Genomic DNA, 23,491 nt, shown 5'->3' with positions numbered 1-23,491 from the left:
GAAGGTTTCGTGCACACTCATGTTCATGTGCACACGCCTCGTGGTGGTTTTAAGCATGGCACGCTATTCACCAGCGTTGCACTGCGCTGACATGGTGGTTAGCTAAAGCGATATGTGTTTAATTTATTTCCACCTGAGGACAGCATGCTGACATTCGCGCCTCACAGTGAAGTTATGCGAGTTCATATTCTACAAGCCACTACAGGTGTTCTCCAGCTGTGACTTGCAAGCAGAGATATCTGAACAGCTGCAGGTCACAGGGACACACCCACCTTTGTCTGTGGACCTCGTCAGCTCACAGAGTAAAGGTTCATTCTCTGTTCCTTTGTCCTGTGATTTTTATTATATGTATGTATTATTATTTTTTGTCCTGCATCTGTTTGATGTCTGTGTTTTTAATGTAACACCTTACGTGCACAGTCAGATCCAGCTGACAGTCTGCGGCCAGCTGACAGGCGCCGTATGTCCACAGCAAAGCATATGAGCAAAGCGATCATACATGAATGAGTTCACGCTTTTACCCTTATTTGTTTTATTTAATTTTCACTCTTTCTGTCTATCATTTAAATTACAATTTATGTGGTGGAAGAGACATCAGCCTGCCCAGCCGGCTCATTAATTTCACACCTTGCCGCGCTCAGATGCTGGCTGGTCCTCATGTGATGTCTATATGTAATTATCAGCATATAATGAGGGCATGAGCGCCCGCCCACACATATGGATTGCATGTTCACCAGCTGAGTTGCAGTACATAGCAGTCAGCTGTTCCAGCAGCACACTGTGCTGAACAGCGACCAGACTCCGGGACCCTCAGCCACAGCTGGCAATGTTGGATTCATGGTGTGTGTGTGTGTGTGTGTGTTGGGTCGACGACAACACACTCCACAAGGCATGTGTGTTGGGGGATCGATGATGATGATGATGACACACTCCACAAGCCATTTGTGTGTGTGTGTGTGTGTGTGTGTGGGGGGGGGGGGGGGTTGGCACAGTTACACACGTGTTGCTTGGTAACGTCACACTCGTGTTGCACTTAGACAATTTTCACAGAGGGCTCGAATGTGGTCGGCTGCTCTCCACTGTCGTGCCAGGAGCGCGAGTAGCCCCGCCTTTTCTAAGTGTCATGTGTGGCACCTGGAATTTGGCCAACTCCTGCCAAGAGGGGGATCCAATGGGCACTCGCAGAGCACTCGCTGTCTTTGGGCTGCAAGTGTGCATAAATGGTGTGGTGACAGCTGTACGAGGCGTTTGAGGCGGCTCCGATTTTTCTCGAGTGACATGCAATTCCTCCTTCGCGTCAGTTGGCTTTGATCGTGTTATGTGTGACAGGGCCCTAAAGAGTGTTATCTGGATATTTATTAAAAATTTTCTTCGTCTGATAAGCTTATTTTTCTAATATACTACTCTGCATGTCGACTTGTGTCTCTATTAATCTGTATAGCTGTAATATAAGAAAATTTCCTCTGGGGTTAATAAAATGTTCAGATTCTGCTGTTGTTTTTCTCATTCACACTCCTGCCAACATGATGAGGTTTCATCTGTCTTTCTGTCTTCCAGGTGATGTTTGAGTCTGGTTACTTGACCCTTTTTGGAAAGGAATTCGGGGACGATAAGTGTCAGGCTCGACAGGAGGCTCAGAAAGCTTTGGTTCTGAATGCTTTAGAGAACTTTAAAGAATTTGACAAGATTTTTCCAGCACTGGTAGCTGGCCTGCCCATCCACATCTTCAAGAGTGCCTACTGTGCTCGAGAGGTTCGTGGACTTTTGTGTAAATGAAATCATACTGCTGCTGTTTTACCTTTTTGGAGTTTAGATTAAAAACAGGAGCGTAAAAATGGGTTTTGTCTATGTGTTGTTCAATTATCTAGAATCTAGCGAAGACAATGCACGCTGACAAGCTGTCCAAGAGGAAGAACGTCTCTGATCTGATCTCAATGAGAATGCTGCTGAATGATTCTTTATCAACCTTCAATGATGTGAGCAAGGCCAGGACCCACGTGGCCTTACTCTGGGCATCCCAGGCCAACACCCTGCCGGCGACATTCTGGAGTCTGTTTTACATGATCAGGTATGCTAATACTTCTTTTTTACAGTCAGGGATGGACATTATAATGTTTTAAGTCATCGGCAGCAGGTATCTGATTTGTCCCAAAGAAATATTTACATAGTTCATGTATTTTCTACTTATTTTATTTTCTACCCTACAAGGGATGTACCTGCACATACAGATCTTGCGGTAACTGTAGCCTTTAAACATGGATTGATAGATTGTAATAGATTGATATGTGGCTTCTTGTTATATCACAGCCACTTTTAAAAAAGGGTGTTTTTATTGTTTGATGATTTGTGACTATCCACGTCAGTGTGTAGCATCTTCATCTTGACCCCAAGACTCTCATTAAACAGCTGCTGGCTTTGTTATACTGACAGTCGGAGTCTGTGTCCTCCCCTTCCTGAACTGGGAACTGAGATTTTTTGAAGTTAAGTTAGACATTTTCAATAATTGCACATATAAAAGACATTTGTGTAGCCAGCTGGATGGCATAGCATTCAGTGTAGTGAAGATTTTCTCATCACCAGAAGAAAATGATCTGTAACTGTGATGAAGTGGCATGTGAACATTGCAGTTGCCTGTGCATGTAATTGAGCATGCATTTTGATAACGTATCATGCCAGTGTCACCGACTGAACGGTCCCCCCTAAAAATCAGTCCGCCTTTTGCATTTGTGCATGCATCATTACGGATTAAAACCTCGTTTCTGCTTCAAACTGTACTCCATTCATCATCTTTCTCAGTGACAGAGATCTGAAGCTTTTGTACAACAGTCATTTCCCCGTAAATTCAGCATTATTTCTTCATAAAAGGTGGCGGAAGCGATCAGAGCGCCACGGCTAAACAAGTTGCTTGCTGATGCGTTCAGTGCGTGTTGGTCATTTCAAAGAGGCACAGAATTTTGCAGAGTTCCGCTTAAAATGGCCTCGTTTTTGCTTAAAACTGACTTTAGAATGATTTGAGGTTTTACCTTTAACATCTGATGGTTAATAAAACCATTAATCCATTTGACTGCTTGGGTGAAGAGACTCTATCTCAGACGTGCTGCTGTGGTCCGAAATGACGCATGCGCAGATGCAAAAGGCGGACCGATTTTTAGGGGGGGACCATTCAATTCAATTCAATTCAATTCAATTTTATTTATATAGCGCCAAATCACAACAAACAGTTGCCCCAAGGCACTTTATATTGTAAGGCAAGGCCATACAATAATTACGTAAAAACCCCAACGGTCAAAACGACCCCCTGTGAGCAAGCACTTGGCTACAGTGGGAAGGAAAAACTCCCTTTTAACAGGAAGAAACCTCCAGCAGAACCAGGCTCAGGGAGGGGCAGTCTTCTGCTGGGACTGGTTGGGGCTGAGGGAGAGAACCAGGAAAAAGACATGCTGTGGAGGGGAGCAGAGATCAATCACTAATGATTAAATGCAGAGTGGTGCATACAGAGCAAAAAGAGAAAGAAACACTCAGTGCATTATGGGAACCCCCCAGCAGTCTAAGTCTATAGCAGCATAACTAAGGGATGGTTCAGGGTCACCTGATCCAGCCCTAACTATAAGCTTTAGCAAAAAGGAAAGTTTTAAGCCTAATCTTAAAAGTAGAGAGTGTGTCTGTCTCCCTGATCCAAATTGGGAGCTGGTTCCACAGGAGAGGAGCCTGAAAGCTGAAGGCTCTGCCTCCCATTCTACTCTTACAAACCCTAGGAACTACAAGTAAGCCTGCAGTCTGAGAGCGAAGCGCTCTATTGGGGTGATATGGTACTATGAGGTCCCTAAGATAAGATGGGACCTGATTATTCAAAACCTTATAAGTAAGAAGAAGAATTTTAAATTCTATTCTAGAATTAACAGGAAGCCAATGAAGAGAGGCCAATGTGGGTGAGATATGCTCTCTCCTTCTAGTCCCCGTCAGTACTCTAGCTGCAGCATTTTGAATTAACTGAAGGCTTTTCAGAGAACTTTTAGGACAACCTGATAATAATGAATTACAATAGTCCAGCCTAGAGGAAATAAATGCATGAATTAGTTTTTCAGCATCACTCTGAGACAAGACCTTTCTAATTTTAGAGATATTGCATAAATGCAAAAAAAGCAGTCTTACATATTTGTTTAATATGCGCTTTGAATGACATATCCTGATCAAAAATGACTCCAAGATTTCTCACAGTATTACTAGAGGTCAGGGTAATGCCATCCAGAGTAAGGATCTGGTTAGACACCATGTTTCTAAGATTTGTGGGGCCAAGTACAATAACTTCAGTTTTATCTGAGTTTAAAAGCAGGAAATTAGAGGTCATCCATGTCCTTATGTCTGTAAGACAATCCTGCAGTTTAGCTAATTGGTGTGTGTCCTCTGGCTTCATGGATAGATAAAGCTGGGTATCATCTGCGTAACAATGAAAATTTAAGCAATGCCGTCTAATAATACTGCCTAAGGGAAGCATGTATAAAGTGAATAAAATTGGTCCTAGCACAGAACCTTGTGGAACTCCATAATTAACCTTAGTCTGTGAAGAAGATTCCCCATTTACATGAACAAATTGTAATCTATTAGATAAATATGATTCAAACCACCGCAGCGCAGTGCCTTTAATACCTATGGCATGCTCTAATCTCTGTAATAAAATTTTATGGTCAACAGTATCAAAAGCAGCACTGAGGTCTAAGAGAACAAGCACAGAGATGAGTCCACTGTCTGAGGCCATAAGAAGATCATTTGTAACCTTCACTAATGCTGTTTCTGTACTATGATGAATTCTAAAACCTGACTGAAACTCTTCAAATAGACCATTCCTCTGCAGATGATCAGTTAGCTGTTTTACAACTACCCTTTCAAGAATTTTTGAGAGAAAAGGAAGGTTGGAGATTGGCCTATAATTAGCTAAGATAGCTGGGTCAAGTGATGGCTTTTTAAGTAATGGTTTAATTACTGCCACCTTAAAAGCCTGTGGTACATAGCCAACTAATAAAGATAGATTGATCATATTTAAGATCGAAGCATTAAATAATGGTAGGGCTTCCTTGAGCAGCCTGGTAGGAATGGGGTCCAATAGACATGTTGATGGTTTGGATGAAGTAACTAATGAAAATAACTCAGACAGAACAATCTGAGAGAAAGAGTCTAACCAAATACCGGCATCACTGAAAACAGCCAAAGATAACAATACGTCTTTGGGATGGTTATGAGTATTTTTTTCTCTAATAGTTAAAATTTTATTAGCAAAGAAAGTCATGAAGTCATTACTAGTTAAAGTTAAAGGAATACTCGGCTCAATAGAGCTCTGACTCTTTGTCTACATTGCTGAAAAGAAACCTGGGGTTGTTCTTATTTTCTTCAATTAGTGATGAGTAGTAAGATGTCCTAGCTTTACGGAGGGCTTTTTTATAGAGCAACAGACTCTTTTTCCAGGCTAAGTGAAGATCTTCTAAATTAGTGAGACGCCATTTCCTCTCCAACTTACGGGTTATCTGCTTTAAGCTGCGAGTTTGTGAGTTATACCACGGAGTCAGGCACTTCTGATTTAAAGCTCTCTTTTTCAGAGGAGCTACAGCATCCAAAGTTGTCTTCAATGAGGATGTAAAACTATTGACGAGATACTCTATCTCACTTACAGAGTTTAGGTAGCTACTCTGCACTGTGTTGGTATATGGCATTAGGGAACATAAAGAAGGAAACATATCCTTAAACCTAGTTACAGCACTTTCTGAAAGACTTCTAGTGTAATGAAACTTATTCCCCACTGCTGGGTAGTCCATCAGAGTAAATGTAAATGTTATTAAGAAATGATCAGACAGAAGGGAGTTTTCAGGGAATACTATTAAGTCTTCAATTTCCATACCATAAGTCAGAACAAGATCTAAGATATGATTAAAGTGGTAGGTGGACTCATTTACATTTTGAGCAAAGCCAATTGAGTCTAATAATAGATTAAATGCAGTGTTGAGGCTGTCATTCTCAGCATCTGTGTGGATGTTAAAATCGCCCACTATAATTATCTTATCTGAGCTAAGCACTAAGTCAGACAAAAGTTCTGAAAATTCACAGAGAAACTCACAGTAACGACCAGGAGGACGATAGATAACAACAAATAAAACTGGTTTTTGGGACTTCCAATTTGGATGGACAAGACTAAGAGTCAAGCTTTCAAATGAATTAAAGCTCTGTCTGGGTTTTTGATTAATTAATAAGCTGGAATGGCAGATTGCTGCTAATCCTCCGCCTCGGCCCGTGCTACGAGCGTTCTGGCAGTTAGTGTGACTCGGGGGTGTTGATTCATTTAAACTAACATAATCATCCTGCTGTAACCAGGTTTCTGTAAGGCAGAATAAATCAATATGTTGATCAATTATTATATTATTTACTAACAGGGACTTAGAAGAGAGAGACCTAATGTTTAATAGACCACATTTAACTGTTTTAGTCTGTGGTGCAGTTGAAGGTGCTATATTATTTTTTCTTTTTGAATTTTTATGCTTAAATAGATTTTTGCTGGTTATTGGTGGTCTGGGAGCAGGCACCGTCTCTACGGGGATGGGGTAATGAGGGGATGGCAGGGGGAGAGAAGCTGCAGAGAGGTGTGTAAGACTACAACTCTGCTTCCTGGTCCCAACCCTGGATAGTCACGGTTTGGAGGATTTAATAAAATTGGCCAGATTTCTAGAAATGAGAGCTGCTCCATCCAAAGTGGGATGGATGCCGTCTCTCCTAACAAGACCAGGTTTTCCCCAGAAGCTTTGCCAATTATCTATGAAGCCCACCTCATTTTTTGGACACCACTCAGACAGCCAGCAATTCAAGGAGAACATGCGGCTAAACATGTCACTCCCGGTCCGACTGGGGAGGGGCCCAGAGAAAACTACAGAGTCCGACATTGTTTTTGCAAAGTTACACACTGATTCAATGTTAATTTTAGTGACCTCCGATTGGCGTAACCGGGTGTCATTACTGCCGACGTGAATTACAATCTTACCAAATTTACGCTTAGCCTTAGCCAGCAGTTTCAAATTTCCTTCAATGTCGCTTGCTCTGGCCCCCGGAAGACAACTGACTATGGTTGCTGGTGTCCCTAACTTCACATTTGTCCAAACAGAGTCGCCAATAACCAGAGTTTGATCCTCGGCGGGTGTGTCCCCGAGTGGGGAAAAACGGTTAGAAATGTGAACAGGTTGGCGGTGTACACGGGGCTTCTGTTTAGGGCTACGCTTCCTCCTCACAGTCACCCAGTCGGCCTGCTTTCCCGGCTGCTCGGGATCTGCCAGAGGGAAACTAACGGCGGCTAAGCTACCTTGGTCCGCACCGACTACAGGGGCCTGGCTAGCTGTAGAATTTTCCACGGTGCGGAGCCGAGTCTCCAATTCGCCCAGCCTGGCCTCCAAAGCTAAGAATAAGCTACACTTATTACAAGTACCATTACTACTAAAGGAGGCCGAGGAATAACTAAACATTTCACACCCAGAGCAGAAAAGTGCGGGAGAGACAGGAGAAGCCGCCATGCTAAACCGGCTAAGAGCTAGTAGCTGCGCCAAGCTAGCGGATTCCTAAAAACACGCAAAGTGAATAACGTGTAAATAATTTAGAGGTGATTCAGCAGAAGGAGTGCTTTAGTTAATGCACGTGAAGATTACACTGTGAAACAAATCGTTATCTAGGTAACTAGATCAATCTAACTGCGCAGATTAAACAGCTAACAGATACAGCAAAACACCGCTGTGCTCTGGAACAGGAAGTGATACAATACCGCAGTGAGAGGCAGAGTTCAATCTACGACACCGGATTTGTACCATGACGTGTGCAAATACAAACATATTACACCTAGAGCACACATTTAGCACAACCTTGGCACTTCTTAAAAGCCTCCTGGTCATGTCAATACATTTATGACATGTATGGCGGACTCCACAGAACTGTAAGGGAATATTAAAGTAAGGCAAAGTTTGTGAGTGAAATACACATTTTTTTAACATTTTGAAAGTTGCACCACAGTTCAAACAAGACCACGGTGCAATGGCACAATATCCTCATTCGTGACACCCTTCTGGACCTATTAGATCGTGAGAACAGGACTTGAGACATCACATTTTCTCAGAACATTTTGTTACTGTCAAAAGTATCTCCAACTGTAATCTTATCCACTATGTCTGTTGATTTTTGATACAAACTACAATGTGACTACAATGTAAAAGCACACCCCTCCCCCACCTCCCACAGGGTTCCAAAATTATTTTTTGCAGAAAGTGAGCACTGTCCATTCTGGACCAAACCATGGGCAAGAATGGTGTCAAATAAAAGATATTTTTCTGCAGTTTCTTCAATAATGCTAAATCTTTATGAATTTTGAGTTTACATATAAATATGTAATACAGTGCGCACAAACTCAGAAGGTATGTTTTGTGCAACACCTGAGGAGCTGGCTTGTAGTTTTGCTTCCGTGACCATGTTTAAAGTAAAATCCTTTGTTCATTATTGAACTTGAAAATGTTGAGCCTCTATTCCAACTCATTTTGCTGAAATGTTAAATGTTTAATGTGAGTTTGTGCAAAACATATGACTCCTTGATCATATTTTCAGGAATAGTAAGCACCCTTTACTTTTCGGGTATGTCATTTCATTGGAAATGACTCAAAAACACTCCTCTGTACTCTTCTATTTGCCTTTTTGCCAACCATCACCTTATCGTTAGTGGAGAGGTTTGTGTGCCCCTGTGAACCTGAGAGCTGTGTTGTCTGGTGCCTTCAGGCTCCTGGTAGGGTCTTCCGTGGCAAGTTTGTCTCAGGGGCCAGATTAAGAAAGGTTCACAAGGACTCCCTGAAAAAACGTGGAAGAGGAAACGTGACCCAGCCTGGAGGAAACCCTGGGCCCCCGTCTGGAGCCAGGCCTGGACAAAGGGCCGTCAGTGAGCACCTGGTGGCTGAGCTTACCACAGAGCCCGGTCAGACACAGCCCAAAAAGGCAATGTCGATTTTCCATTTCCACCCTGTCGGCTCACCATCTGTAGGGGGAACCACTGGGGTCGGGTGCACTGTCCCACGGGCGGCAGTGAAAGTCGAGAGCTTTGATGGACCAGATCCGGGCGGAAGAAGCTAGCTTTAGGGGCGTGGAATGAAGAAGCTAGTTTTAGGGGCGTGGAATGAAGAAGCTAGTTTTAAGGGCATGGAATGTTACCTCACTGCACGGTAAGGAGCCAGAGCTTGTGGAGGAGGTTGAGTGCTACCAATTAGATCTGGTGGGCCTCACCTCCACGCACACTCTCAGCTCCAGAACCACTCTCTTTGATAGGGTTTGGACCTTATTCTTCTCTGGAGTTACCCAGAGTGTGAGGCATTGACAGGTGTGGGGACACTCATGAGCCCCTGGCTGAGCGCTGCTGCACTGGAGTTTTTGCCTCCCTGCACCTTCGGATTGGGAGGGAGAAAATTCTGACTCTTGTTTGTGCGTATGAACCGAACAGCAGTTTGGAGTATTCTGCCTTCTTGGATTCCCTGGCTGGAGTCCTGCATGGGGCTCCACTGAGCGAATCCATTGTTCTGCTGGGGGAATTCAACACACACGTGGGCAATGACAGAGACACCAGGAGAGGTGTGATTGGGAGGAACAGCCTCCCTGACCTAAATCCCAGCGGTTGTTTGTTATTGGACTTCTGTGCTAGTCGTGGACTGTCCATAACAAACACCATGTTTGAACATAAGGATGTTCATAATTGTACATGTTACCAGAGTACCCTAGGCCAGGGGTGCCCAAGTTCTGTCCTCGCGATCTATCTTCCTGACAATTTTAGTTGTCTCCCTGTTCCAACACACCTGAATCCAATTAAAGACTTGTTAGCAGGCTTTTAATGAGCCTTTCATTGGATTCAGGTGTGTTGGAGCAGGGAGACAGCTAAGAGTGTCAGGAAGATAGATCTCGAAGACCAAACTTGGGCACCCCTGCCCTAGACCAAAGGTTAATGATCGATTTTGTGATCATATAATCTGATCTGAGGCTACTTGTTGTGGACACTGGGGTGAAGAGAGGGGCAGAGCTGTCAACTGATCACCGTCTGGCAGTGAGGTGGATCAGAGGATGGGGTAGAACTTTGGACAGGCCTGGTAAGCCCAAAAAGACAGTGCAGGTGAACTAGGAACATCTGGAGGAGCCCACTGTCTGAAAGATCTTCAACTCACACCTCTGGTGGAGCCTATCTGGCATCCCTGTGGAGGTATGTGATGCAGGGCATTGAAATAGAATGGGCAATGTTCAAAGCTTATATTGCTGAAGCTGCAGCAGGGAACTGTGGACAGAAGGTCTTAGGTGCATCAAGGGGTGGCAATCATCAAACACTGTGTTGGACACCGGTGGTCAGGGAAGCCATCTGACTAAAGGAGTCTTTCTGGGATATTTTATCTTGGAGGACTCCGGAGGCAGTTGCAAGGTACCGACAGGCCCGAAAAGTGGCAGCTTCTGTTGTGGGGGAGGCAAAGCAGCAGGTGTGGGAGGATTGCGGAGCAAAAGGAAAAGGACTTTTGGTCAGCAGCATGGTGAAATGGTAAATGGACTGCATTTATATAACACTTTTCTATCTGCATCAGACGCTCAAAGCGGTTTACAATAATGCCTCACATTGACCCTGATGTGAGGGTGCTGCCATACAAGGGACTCACGACACACTGGGAGCAACTAGAGGATTAAGGACCTTGCCCAAGGGCCCTTAGTGATTTTTCTCATCAGGCTGGGCTTTGAACTGAGGATCCTCTGGTCTCAAGCCCAACACTTAACCATTAGACCATCACGTCCCCTTTAGGAGCTTTTAGAGGACTGTGCAGCACCTCAGGAGAGGAAAATTGGGAACTGCCCAAGCTGTATACAGTAAGGATGGGAATCTATTGATCTCATCTGAAGAGGTCATCGGTCACTGGAAGGACCACTTTGAGAAACTAGTGCCTCAGACTGGAGCACCTCCTGTAGTAGAGGGAGAGCTGGAAACTGATGGAGGATTATCATCGGTTTATCTGGTGGAAGTCACTGAGGTATCAAACACTGGAGTCTGTTTTACATAACTCTGCAGTGGCAAAGCCCCAGGGTTTAATGAGATCCAACCAAAAATGCTAGGTGTGGATGAGATGTTTCACGAACATTAAAGTGGAGGTCTTGGACAGTGCCCAAGGAGTGGCAAACTGGGGTGGTAGACCCCATATATAAAAAAGGAAACCAGAGAGTGTGTGCCAACTACTCAGGCATCACACTACTCAGCCTCCCATGCTAAAGTCTATTCCGGGGTGCTGGAAAGGAGGGTCCGTCCGATAGTCGAACCTTAGATTGAAGAGGAACAATGTGTGTTCCATCCTGGCTGTGGAACAACTAACCAGATATTTACCCTCACACGGATTCTGGAAGGGGACTGGGAGTATGTTCATTCAGTCTACATGTGTTTTGTGGACATGGAGAAGGCGTATGATGGGAGATACTGTAGGAGGTGCTGTGGGAGTAACGATTTGACTGTGTCAAATGAACAGTTACCAAGGGAGACTAACGTCGAGTATCACTGACAATGTGAGGGAGCATCAGCTGAGACATGTTGACCATATGCTGCACCAGATAGACTGTTACTTTAGTGAGTGATGGATTGTTATCTGGCTGGATGTTTGCTATCTAGGACCCAGGACGGTGTCATGTTGTGGTGGATGTGGTAACAAGTGGCAAGAACACACACTCCCAGACTTGACTTGATCTGACAGTTTGCACCAGATGTGTCATCATTTAACAGGATGTGTAACAGCTGTGTAATGCAAAGATGGTTGTATAAAGGAAAAACCTGATTTGTTCCTCAATCACAACAAATAAGTCTGAATAAGAAACTATAACTTCCACTGTAGCTCTTTCTACACTGATCTACAGGAAGCTCTGTTTGCTGCAAAAAATGAGCAAAATTTGAAGAAGTTATAGTTGGAGAACAGAACCAACACATTAACAGGGGGGTGAATGTGTCTGCAGGAGTCCAGATGCTATGAAAGCCGCTCATGAAGAAGTGCAGAAGGTTTTGGGTCACTCGACTGTGAGGTTTAATCCCAGCAACGGCACAATCACAGTAACCAGGGAGCAGCTGGACAGCATGCATGTTTTAGGTATGAATGCAGCTGTGCACAACCACCGCATAAAACTACAGCTTTATGCTGAATATACAACTTTTGCATTTTGTATTTATAAAATAAATGATTGTAATAATTACAAAATAACTGGAGATCATTTTGTTGATGTTATCATTATGTTCTGTCCAATTAAATTTGACAACTGTGACAACTCTAAGTAATATTGTTACTGGGATATTAAGTTTTTGTCTCACAACACACGCACAAACACACACACGCACACACAGTTGCGGACATATATTTATCAGCGCCTAAAAACATTTTAACTCTGTTTTACCTGACTAAACACTTTCCATTTTATCAAAACAACGTGTGTTAAGTCAGGTAGAATGTTGACATACAGAGGCACAATGGAAAAAATTGATTGACTGATAGATTTGAAATTTATTGCAACCATGTAAATACGTAAAATAAATAAATATTCACAGTCAATGAAAAGCATAAGGCAGAAAGTATTCAGAGTGCTTCACTTTTTCCACATTTTGTTATGTTATAGCCTTATTCCAAAACTGATGAATTTCATTTATTTTTCCTCAAAAGTCGACACACAATACCCCATAATGACAACGTGAAAAAAGGTTTTGAGATTTTTACAAATTAATTACAAATAAAAAAAATGAAAATCACATATATATAAGTATTCACCACCTTTGCCATTGAGCTCAGGTGCATCCAGTTTCCATTGATCATCCTTGAGATGTTTGTACAGCCTAATTGGAGTCCACCTGGGGTAAATTCAGTTGATTGGAGATGATTTGGTAAAGCACACACCTGTCTACTTATAAGGTCCCACATTTGACAGTGCATGTCAGAGCACAAACCAAGCATGAAGTCAAAGGAATTGTTTGTAGACCTCTGAGTCAGGATTGTCTCAAGACACAAATCTGGGCAAGGGTACAGAAACATTTTTGCTGCTTTGAAGGTCCCAATGAGCACAGTGGCCTCCATCATATGTAAATGGAGGAAGTTCAGATCTGCCAGGACTCTTTCCAGAGCTGGATGCCCATGTAAACTGAGTGATCGAGGAAAAAGGGCCGTAGTCAGGGAGGTGACCAAGAACCTGATGTTCACTCTGTCAGAGCTACAGTGTTCCTCTGTGGAGAGAGGAGAGCCTTCCAGAAGGACAACCATCTCTGCAGCAACCCACCAATCACATCTGCATGGTAGAGTGGCCAGAGAGAAGCCACTCTTTACTAACATTGAACTAATGTTTGGTGGGAACCAAGCACTGCTCATCACCTGGCCAATACCATCACTACAGTGAAGCATGGTGGTGGCAGCAACATGCTGTGGGATGTTTTCAGCAGCAGGAACTGGGAGACTAGTCAGGATTTACAGAGACATCCTGGATGAAAACCTGCTACAGAGCGCTCTTGACCTCAGACTGGATGGTTCATCTTTTAGCAGGGCAATGACCCTAAGCACACAGCCAAGCTATCAAAGGAGTGGCTTCAGGACAACTCTGTGAATGTTCTTGAGTGGCCCAGCCAGAGCCCAGACCTGTATTCGATTGAACTTCTCTGGAGAGATCTGAAACTGGCTGTGCACCAACGCTCCCCATCCAACCTGATGCAGCTTGAGAGATGCTGCAAAGACTTCCCAAAAGTAGGTGTGCCAAGCTTGTGGCATCATATTCAAGAAGACTTGATGCTGTAATTGCTGCCAAAGGTGCATCAACAAAGTATTGAGCAAAGGGTGTGAATACTGATATACATGTGATTTCTTAGGTTTTCATTTTTAATAAATTTACAAAACTTAAAAAACAAAACACTTTTTTACATTGTTATTATGGGGTGTTGTGAGTAGAATTTTGAGGGAAGAACAAATTTACTCCATTTTGGAATAAGGCTGTAACATGATTGTGCATACTCTATCCGGAAGCTTACTCTCTGTATAATTCTCATTTTTTTCAGAACAAAGTTGACTTAGATAAATCAAGCTCAGCGTTCCATATTTTTTCTAAAGTGAACACAAGCTTTGACAGTTACATGTACACAATTCACAGTCCTACACATAGTCCAACATTCCAAAGGTCTGCAATTGTACACCTGCAAAAACGATTATCTTGTCCAAATATTGTTATAGCATACAGGAATTCGAGCACATGTTCAGATGCAGACTCAGAATGCTCAGTTGTAAACAAAATGCTTTTTCACTGAACCCAGCAAGAAGTGAGAGAGCAACTTCTTCAAAGCAGTAGAGGGCAGGATGCACCAGTTATTTCTCAGACACTTCTTGCTTAGCTTCCTTGAGAAGCACATACTGAGAGCCGAGCTGTACAGAGCCAACCGGGAGAACCGCTGTCATAGCTGAGGCAGACGAGATGATGGTGATAACGAGCCGACTGGAGGTAGACGGCAGCTGAGGACTGACAGCAGACAGTGGTTATAAAGGGCTGACCTCGGACTGAGGCAGGGAATCCTGTGTAAAATAGAAGGGATATAAAGCCAGGAGCTTTGAGATCACAAGGAGAGAGCAGGTGATGAGCTGGGTGGCAAATGAAGAGACAAACAAAAGACAATTGCAGGGAGATGTACAAGGCTCAAACTAGAGACAGGAAATGTTGTGAAAGTGTAGGAACACAGACCCACAACAGGGGGCGCAAATGAACGGACAATGGAGTAAGTCAAATAACAACGCTTTACTGTTGTGAATGTGCACAACGAATACAACCAATCACGGAAATGGACAACAGTCAATTCACAAAAGTGTCGTGTGGGCAGGCTCGAAGATAGGAGACGCCTCTCCAAGGTAAGACCGGAACCACACGGCTTCCTCCGCCACAGGACCCCGGGAATACTGGAGCCGCCAAGTCCCGAACTCCCAGGTGGCCACTGCCTCCGTGTGTCGGACCTGGTACTGCTGGCGAGGAACAAAGAACAGTTAGATGGGGGCGCGTTTGCACCCAGGACTCCGAACAGCAGGGAAGTTACCTCCACCTCTCGTTGGAACAGTAATCCACAAACTAAGCACAAATCCAAAAGGATACACTCCGTCAGCTTTGATACGTTACCTCTCAGGTAGAAACGATATCTCAGCAATGAGGTGGAGATGCCGTCCTGCTGATATACCCCACTGATGATTGCCGTAAGCTGTCTCAGGTGATGGGTGACAGCTGTCACCGTGGCTGCTCCCGTGAGGCGGCGGCGCCCTCTGGTGCCTGCAGCCCGCACTCCAGGCAGGGCGCCCTCTGGTGGTGGTGGGCCAGCAGTACCTCCTCTTCAGCGGCCCACACAACAGGACCCCCCCCCTCAACGGGCGCCTCCTGGCACCCGACCGGGCTTGTCCGGGTGGCGACGGTAGAAGTCAGCCAGGAGGGCCGGGTCCAGGATGAAGCTCTTCTTCACCCAGGAGCGTTCTTCGGGACCGTACCCCTCCCAGTCCACCAGATATTGAAAGCCCTGGCCCATCCGTCGGACGTCCAACAACCGGCGCACTGTCCAAGCCGGCTCGCCATCGATGATCCGGGCAGGAGGTGGTGCCGGACCGGGTGTACAGAGGGGCGAGGTGTGATGGGGCTTGATCTTTGACACATGAAATACTGGATGGATCCGCAGTGAGGCTGGAAGCCGAAGCCTCACTGCGGCGGGATTGATGACCTTGAGAATTTTAAACGGACCTATGTACCTGTCTTGCAGTTTTGGGGAGGCCACTTGCAGTGGAATGTCCTTGGTGGACAACCACACTTCCTGCCCGGGGCGATACGTAGGGGCCGGGGTCCGCCGCCGGTCTGCATGGGTCTTTGCCCTCATCCGGGCCTTCAACAAAGCAGAACGGGCGGCACGCCACACCCGACGGCACTTCCGCAGGTGGGCCTGGACCGAGGGCACACCGACCTCTCCCTCAACCACCGGGAATAATGGGGGCTGATACCCCAAACACACCTCAAAGGGGGAGAGGCCGGTGGCTGATGACACTTGACTGTTGTGGGCGTACTCGATCCAGGCCAGATGAGTACTCCAGGCCGCCGGGTGCGCGGCTGTCACACAACGTAGTGTTTGCTCCATTTCTTGATTGGCCTGCTCTGCTTGCCCGTTGGTCTGGGGGTGGTACCCGGATGAGAGACTGACCGTGGCCCCCAGTTCCCGGCAAAAGCTCCTCCAGACGTGCGAGGAGAACTGGGGACCGCGATCGGAGACGATGTCTGATGGTATCCCATGCAGGCGAACGACGTGGTGGTCCGCTGTCTCCTGGGCCGTTGGGAGCTTCGGGAGGGCCACGAAGTGGGCCGCCTTGGAGAATCGGTCCACTATCGTGAGGATGACGGTGTTTCCCTGGGACGGCGGGAGGCCCGTGACAAAATCCAGGCCGATGTGGGACCAGGGGCGATGAGGCACGGGCAGCGGCTGTAGCAGTCCCGGAGCCTTGCGATGGTCGGCCTTGCCCCTGGCGCAGGTGGTACAGGCCTGGATATAGTCCCGGACGTCGGCCTCCAGGGACGCCCACCAGAAGCGCTGCCGGACAACTGCCACGGTTCTTCGCACCCCTGGATGACAGGAGAGCTTAGAGCCATGACAGAAGTCCAGGACTGCAGCCCTTGCTTCTGGTGGGACGTAAAGTCTGTTCTTTGGTCCAGTCCCGGGGTCCGGGCTTCGTGCCAGGGCCTCCCGGACGGTGAGGGTGGCCACGATAGTGGACTCCGGGATGATGGGATCCGGTGGATCCGACAACTCCGTTTTGACCTCGTCTTCGTGTACCCGGGACAAGGCATCCGATTTCTGGTTCTTAGTCCCGGGCCGGTAGGTGATGCGGAAGTCAAAACGGCCGAAGAACAGTGACCAGCGGGCTTGCATGGGATTCAGCCGCTTGGCGGTCCTGATATACTCCAGGTTCCGGTGGTCGGTGAAAACCGTGAACGGCACGGACGTTCCCTCCAACAGGTGTCTCCACTCTTCAAGAGCCTCTTTCACCGCAAGGAGTTCTTGGTTGCCGACGTCATAGTTCCGTTCAGCCGGGGTCAACCTGCGGGAAAAATAGGCACACGGATGAAGGACCTTATCGGTCTTCCCACTCTGGGACAGCACAGCTCCTATCCCTGAGTCCGAGGCGTCCACTTCAACCACTAACTGGCGACTAGGATCGGGCTGCACCAGAACGGGTGCAGACGAGAAGCGCCGTTTCAACTCCTTGAACGCGGCATCGCAACGATCCGACCAGGTGAAGGGGACTTTTGGTGAGGTCAGGGCTGTCAGGGGGCTAACTACCTGACTGTAGCCCTTAATGAACCTCCTGTAGAAATTCGCAAAGCCGAGGAACTGTTGCAGCTTCCTACGGCTTGTGGGTTTGGGCCAGTCTCTCACCGCCGCAACCTTGGCCGGATCAGGAGCGACGGAGTTGGGGGAGATGATGAACCCCAGGAAGGACAAAGAGGTGCGGTGAAACTCACACTTCTCGCCCTTAACAAACAGCCGGTTCTCCAATAACCGCTGCAGGACCTGACGTACATGTCGGACATGGGTCTCAGGGTCCGGAGAAAAGATGAGTATGTCGTCTAGATATACGAAGACGAATCGGTGCAGGAAGTCCCGCAAGACATCATTAACTAATGCTTGGAACGTCGCGGGAGCGTTTGTAAGACCGAACGGCATGACCAGGTACTCAAAATGACCTAACGGGGTGTTAAATGCCGTCTTCCACTCGTCTCCCTTCCGGATCCGAACCAGGTGATACGCATTCCTAAGATCAAGCTTGGTGAATATCTTGGCTCCATGCAGGGGCGTGAACACCGAATCCAACAAGGGTAAGGGGTATCGGTTACGAACCGTGATTTCGTTCAGCCCCCTGAAATCGATGCATGGACGTAATCCGCCATCCTTTTTCCCCACAAAAAAGAAACCCGCACCCATCGGGGAGGTGGAATTCCGGATCAACCCGGCAGTCAAAGAGTCCCGGATGTAGGTCTCCATTGATTCGCGTTCAGGTCGTGAGAGGTTGTACAGCCTACTGGACGGAAACTCAACGCCTGGAACCAAATCAATGGCACAATCATACGGGCGGTGCGGGGGAAGGGTGAGCGCCAGATCCTTGCTAAACACCTCTGCAAGGTCATGGTACTGCACAGGCACCGTCCCTAGATTGGGCGGGGCTCTGACCTCCTCCCTGGCCTGGGAACCGGGAGGAACCGAGGAACCTAAACATACCCGATGGCAGGTTTCGCTCCACTGAACCACTACCCCGGACGGCCAATCGATCCCGGGGATTGTGTTTCAACATCCAGGGGAAACCTAAAATCACACGGGAGGTGGCCGGAGTCACGAAAAACTCAATCTCCTCCCGGTGATTCCCCGACACCACCAGAGTTACAGGTGGTGTCTTATGTGTGATTGGAGGGAGTAGGGAGCCATCTAGTGCCCGCACCTGCACAGGCGAGGCAAGCGCCACCAGAGGGAACCCTATCTCCCTGGCCCATTGGCTGTCTAGCAAATTCCCTTCTGAGCCCATGTCCACCAGTGCTGGGGCCTTCAGGGTTAAATCCTCATAAAGGATTGTAACTGGGAGTCGTGTGGCGATGTGGGTGTGTCCCACGTGAATGTCTCGGCCCACCCCAAGCCCAGTTTCTAGGGGCGGGCGTTGGTGTTTAACCGCTCGGGGCAGTAATTGATGCTCAATCGAGCCACAAACAAAACACGCCCCGCGGGCCAGCCTCCTTTGTGTAACCGGTGCCCTAAATGTTGCCCTACTCGTGTCCATAGCTTCGTCAGCAGGGGGGGCTGTAACCGCACGGAGCGCAGGGGCCGTGGAGCGTGGGGAGGGCGGAACACGGTCGGAACCGGAAGGGAGAGGGACGACGCGTGCCTGACCATGCCCTTCGTCTCGTTCCCGACGGCGCTCATCTAACCGATTGTCTAATCGTATGACAAGATCGATGAGCCCATCTAAATCCCGCGGTTCGTCCTTAGCCACCAGGTGCTCCTTGAGGACCAACGACAGTCCGTTTACGAAGGCGGCGCGGAGGGCAGCGCTATTCCAGCCGGACCTCGCAGCCACGATGCGGAAGTCGACTGCATAGGCAGCTGCGCTCCGGCGCCCCTGTCTCATTGACAGCAGCACGGCTGAAGCGGTCTCTCCTCTATTAGGGTGATCGAACACTGTTCTGAGCTCCCTCACAAACCCATCATATGTCAGAAGGAGCCGTGAACTTTGCTCCCAGAGCGCTGTAGCCCAAGCGCGTGCCTCACCACGAAGCAGGTTTATCACATAAGCTACTTTGCTAGCATCGGTCGCGTACATGACGGGACGCTGTGCGAAGACGAGCGAACACTGCATAAGAAAATCCGCGCACGTCTCCACACAGCCTCCGTACGGCTCTGGGGGGCTTATGTATGCTTCAGGGGAAGGTGGGAGGGGTCGTTGGACAACCAGTGGAACGTCGCTGTTACGCACAGGGTCGACGGGAGGGAGAGCCGCAGCAGCGCCCGGAGGGCGCGCTTCCACCTGCGCGGCGAGAGCCTCCACCCTGCGGTTCAGGAGGACGTTCTGCTCGGTCATCAAATCCAACCGAGTCGTGAAAGCGATGAGGATCCGCTGCAACTCACCGATTACCCCTCCTGCGGACGCCTGTGCGCCCTGTTCTTCCATTGGCTGTTCAACAGCCGGTTGACGCCCCTCGGGATCCATGACGCTGGCCGAGATATCCTGTTGTGAAAGTGTAGGAACACGGACCCACAACAGGGGGCGCAAATGAACGGACAATGGAGTAAGTCAAATAACAACGCTTTACTGTTGTGAATGTGCACAACGAATACAACCAATCACGGAAATGGACAACAGTCAATTCACAAAAGTGTCGTGTGGGCAGGCTCGAAGATAGGAGACGCCTCTCCAAGGTAAGACCGGAACCACACGGCTTCCTTCGCCACAGGACCCCGGGAATACTGGAGCCGCCAAGTCCCGAACTCCCAGGTGGCCACTGCCTCCGCGTGTCGGACCTGGTACTGCTGGCGAGGAACAAAGAACAGTTAGATGGGGGCGCGTTTGCACCCAGGACTCCGAACAGCAGGGAAGTTACCTCCACCTCTCGTTGGAACAGTAATCCACAAACTAAGCACAAATCCAAAAGGATACACTCCGTCAGCTTTGATACGTTACCTCTCAGGTAGAAACGATATCTCGGCAATGAGGTGGAGATGCCGTCCTGCTGATATACCCCACTGATGATTGCCGTCAGCTGTCTCAGGTGATGGGTGACAGCTGTCACCGTGGCTGCTCCCGTGAGGCGGCGGCGCCCTCTGGTGCCTGGAGCCCGCACTCCAGGCAGGGCGCCCTCTGGTGGTGGTGGGCCAGCAGTACCTCCTCTTCAGCGGCCCACACAACAGGAAAATGACAAAAGAAACTTACACGAACTGACAAAGACAGAAAGCAGAGATGGAGATAATAGAGTTGGTGATGGAAACCTCAAGACAGGTGCATGATGAGAAACAAGAAACGGGTGTGCAAGCAAAAGGAATTAGATGGGAGGGACAATAGATGGATGAAAAACAAAATACTTTCAATATAAAACTCAAACACATCCACAAAATTACTGTAATTTTCTGACTATAACCTGCTATTTTTTTCACACGCTTTGAGCACTGCGGCTTTTACAATGATGTGGCTAATTTCTGGATTTTTACAGGCTTTTTCATAAGTGGAAATACGTCAATTGATGCTGTCAATTGATTTCCTGAAAGCTGGTGTTACCCATCCATTTTAGTGAAGAAAAGTCCCTCTCCGGCACTTTCCGCCAGAGTTGCACTGTCAGATCAGTTAGCGGAGCAGAGCCTTCTCCCCCCATCCTTCCCCATGGGTTCTCTGTCTTGATGCAACAAATCAAAAAAAGTCACAGCGCTTCATTAATGTCTCATTTACCACAGACTCCAGCCGATCCTGGCTGCACGCGATGAAATCTCAAGAAAGAGTTAAAATTACTCAGTTCTCTGTGTGGAGCAGAGACACCATGTGCACGCTAGATGACGTGCGCATCAATATTTATGTATAACACTTCAGGGAAAAAAAGCATTTAAGGTACGTTTTTAATTAAAACTTTAAAAAATCTTTCTGTCTAACATCTTTCTGTGTAAATATCTCATGTTACAACGTCGCGGCTTATAGACAAGTGCAGCTTATTTATGTAGAATGTTTTTTTTCTTTTTAAAATTGGTGGGTGCGGCTAATATTCAGGTGCGCTCTATAGTCTGGAAATTACGGTAAAATGGATGTCAAATGGTGGCAAAAGAATATGACACAGAAATCGTGAACTAACATCTACAAAAACCCCAAACAGAACCTCAAATGACCCAATGGCCAACAAAATAACAAGCAGAAGAAGATGTGAACAAAGACTAAACCATAAGAAAAGTTTTAAATGCAACAAATACATGATCTAAAAAAATATATTGCTGTCCTATTGTTTTACAGATAGCATCATAAAGGAAGCCATGCGTCTTTCCAGCGCATCCATGAATGTGCGTGTTGCCAAAGAGGACTTTATTCTTCACCTTGACAACCAAGAAACTTACCACCTGAGGAAAGATGATGTCATTGCCCTATATCCACCTCTGCTGCACTATGATCCAGAAATCTATGAGGATCCCTATGTAAGAAGAATGACTACAAATAACCACATTTACTTCCATCCTAAGACTGTTTTCATCTTGTCCGTTCAGAAAGATATTTAATCTGATATTGCTCTGTCTGTCTTTCTCCTTTTCACTCTACAGGAGTATAAATTTGACAGATTCCTGGATGGAAATGGCAAAGAGAACACCACATTCTATTATCGTGGCCGACGATTGCGGTACTACTACATGCCATTTGGATCCGGGGTCACCAAATGCCCTGGCAGATTTTTTGCTGTTTATGAGATCAAGCAGTTCCTCACTCTCATGTTGTCATATTTTGACATGGAATTGTTGGACCCTGCCATCAAAGTCCCCCCTCTCGATCAGTCACGTGCTGGACTCGGAATCCTTCAACCGACTTATGATGTAGAATTCAGACACAAACGGAAATCTTGTGCTTAACCTGCACACTGCATAGTGAATATTTATCAATGGCTTGCTGTAAAAAGATGCAAATGCTTTGTTGTACTTGCAAATGGACTATGTTGTATGAATGGATTGTATTTATCTTGCACTTTTCAACCCGATGCAGCTCTCATAGTGCTTTACAACAATGCCTCACATTCATACTCACTGATGACAGTGTGCTGCCATGATGAGGCTTATCAGGGATTAAGGACTTTGCTCAAGGGCACCTTTGTAATTTTTCTGTTCGATTGGGGAACTGAACCTATGACTGCCTGGACACAAGTCTGTCTGAGCTGATTTTCAAGAAAATAAATCAAAAAGTACAAGAGTGTTCAGAATAATAGTAGTGCTATGTGACTAAAAAGATTAATCCAGGTTTTGACTATATTTCTTATTGTTACATGGGAAACAAGGTACCAGTAGATTCAGGAGATTCTCTAAAATGCAACAAGACCAAGCATTCATGATATGCACACTCTTAAGGCTATGAAATTGGGCTATTAGTAAAAAAAAAGTAGAAAAGGGGGTGTTCACAAAAATAGTAGTGTGGCATTCAGTCAGTGAGTTTATCAATTTTGTGGAACAAGCAGGTGTGAATCAGGTGTCCCCTATTTAATCAATCAATCAATCAATTTTATTTATATAGCACCAAATCACAACAAACAGTTGCCCCAAGGCACTTTATATTGTAAGGCAAGGCCATACAATAATTACGGAAAAACCCCAACGGTCAAAACGACCCCCTGTGAGCAAGCACTTGGTGACAGTGGGAAGGAAAAACTCCCTTTTAACAGGAAGAAACCTCCAGCAGAACCAGCCTCAGAGAGGGGCAGTCTTCTGCTGGGACTGGTTGGGCCTGAGGGAGAGAACCAGAAAAAAGACATGCTGTGGAGGGGAGCAGAGATCAATCACTAATGATTAAATGCAGAGTGGTGCATACAGAGCAAAAAGAGAAAGAAACACTCAGTGCATCATGGGAACCCCCCAGCAGTCTAAGTCTATAGCAGCATAACTAAGGGATGGTTCAGGGTCACCTGATCCAGCCCTAACTATAAGCTTTAGCAAAAAGGAAAGTTTTAAGCCTAATCTTAAAAGTAGAGAGGGTGTCTGTCTCCCTGATCTGAATTGGGAGCTGGTTCCACAGGAGAGGAGCCTGAAAGCTGAAGGCTCTGCCTCCCATTCTACTCTTACAAACCCTAGGAACTACAAGTAAGCCTGCAGTCTGAGAGCGAAGCGCTCTATTGGGGTGATATGGTACTATGAGGTCCCTAAGATAAGATGGGACCTGATTATTCAAAACCTTATAAGTAA

At 46.7% G+C, this 23,491-nt stretch overlaps 1 protein-coding gene across 1 annotated transcript in view; it reads left to right on the top strand.

Moving 5' to 3' along the window:
- Window positions 1-22,215, top strand: part of LOC117522589 (cytochrome P450 7A1) — a 38,420-nt gene extending 16,205 nt beyond the window's left edge. The window contains exons 4-8 of the mRNA XM_034184023.1: window positions 1,558-1,752; window positions 1,869-2,068; window positions 12,019-12,149; window positions 21,570-21,748; window positions 21,872-22,215. Coding sequence (XP_034039914.1) covers window positions 1,558-1,752; window positions 1,869-2,068; window positions 12,019-12,149; window positions 21,570-21,748; window positions 21,872-22,174 — 1,008 coding nt within the window. The 3' untranslated portion in view covers window positions 22,175-22,215. The remainder of the gene's footprint in view (window positions 1-1,557; window positions 1,753-1,868; window positions 2,069-12,018; window positions 12,150-21,569; window positions 21,749-21,871) is intronic.
- Window positions 22,216-23,491: the final 1,276 nt, after the last annotated feature.

The sequence above is a fragment of the Thalassophryne amazonica genome, chromosome 12 (assembly GCF_902500255.1).
Source record: "Thalassophryne amazonica chromosome 12, fThaAma1.1, whole genome shotgun sequence".
NCBI lineage: Eukaryota > Metazoa > Chordata > Actinopteri > Batrachoidiformes > Batrachoididae > Thalassophryne > Thalassophryne amazonica.
Note: the sequence above shows the minus strand (reverse complement) of the source record. Positions and strands in the feature narration are given on the sequence as shown.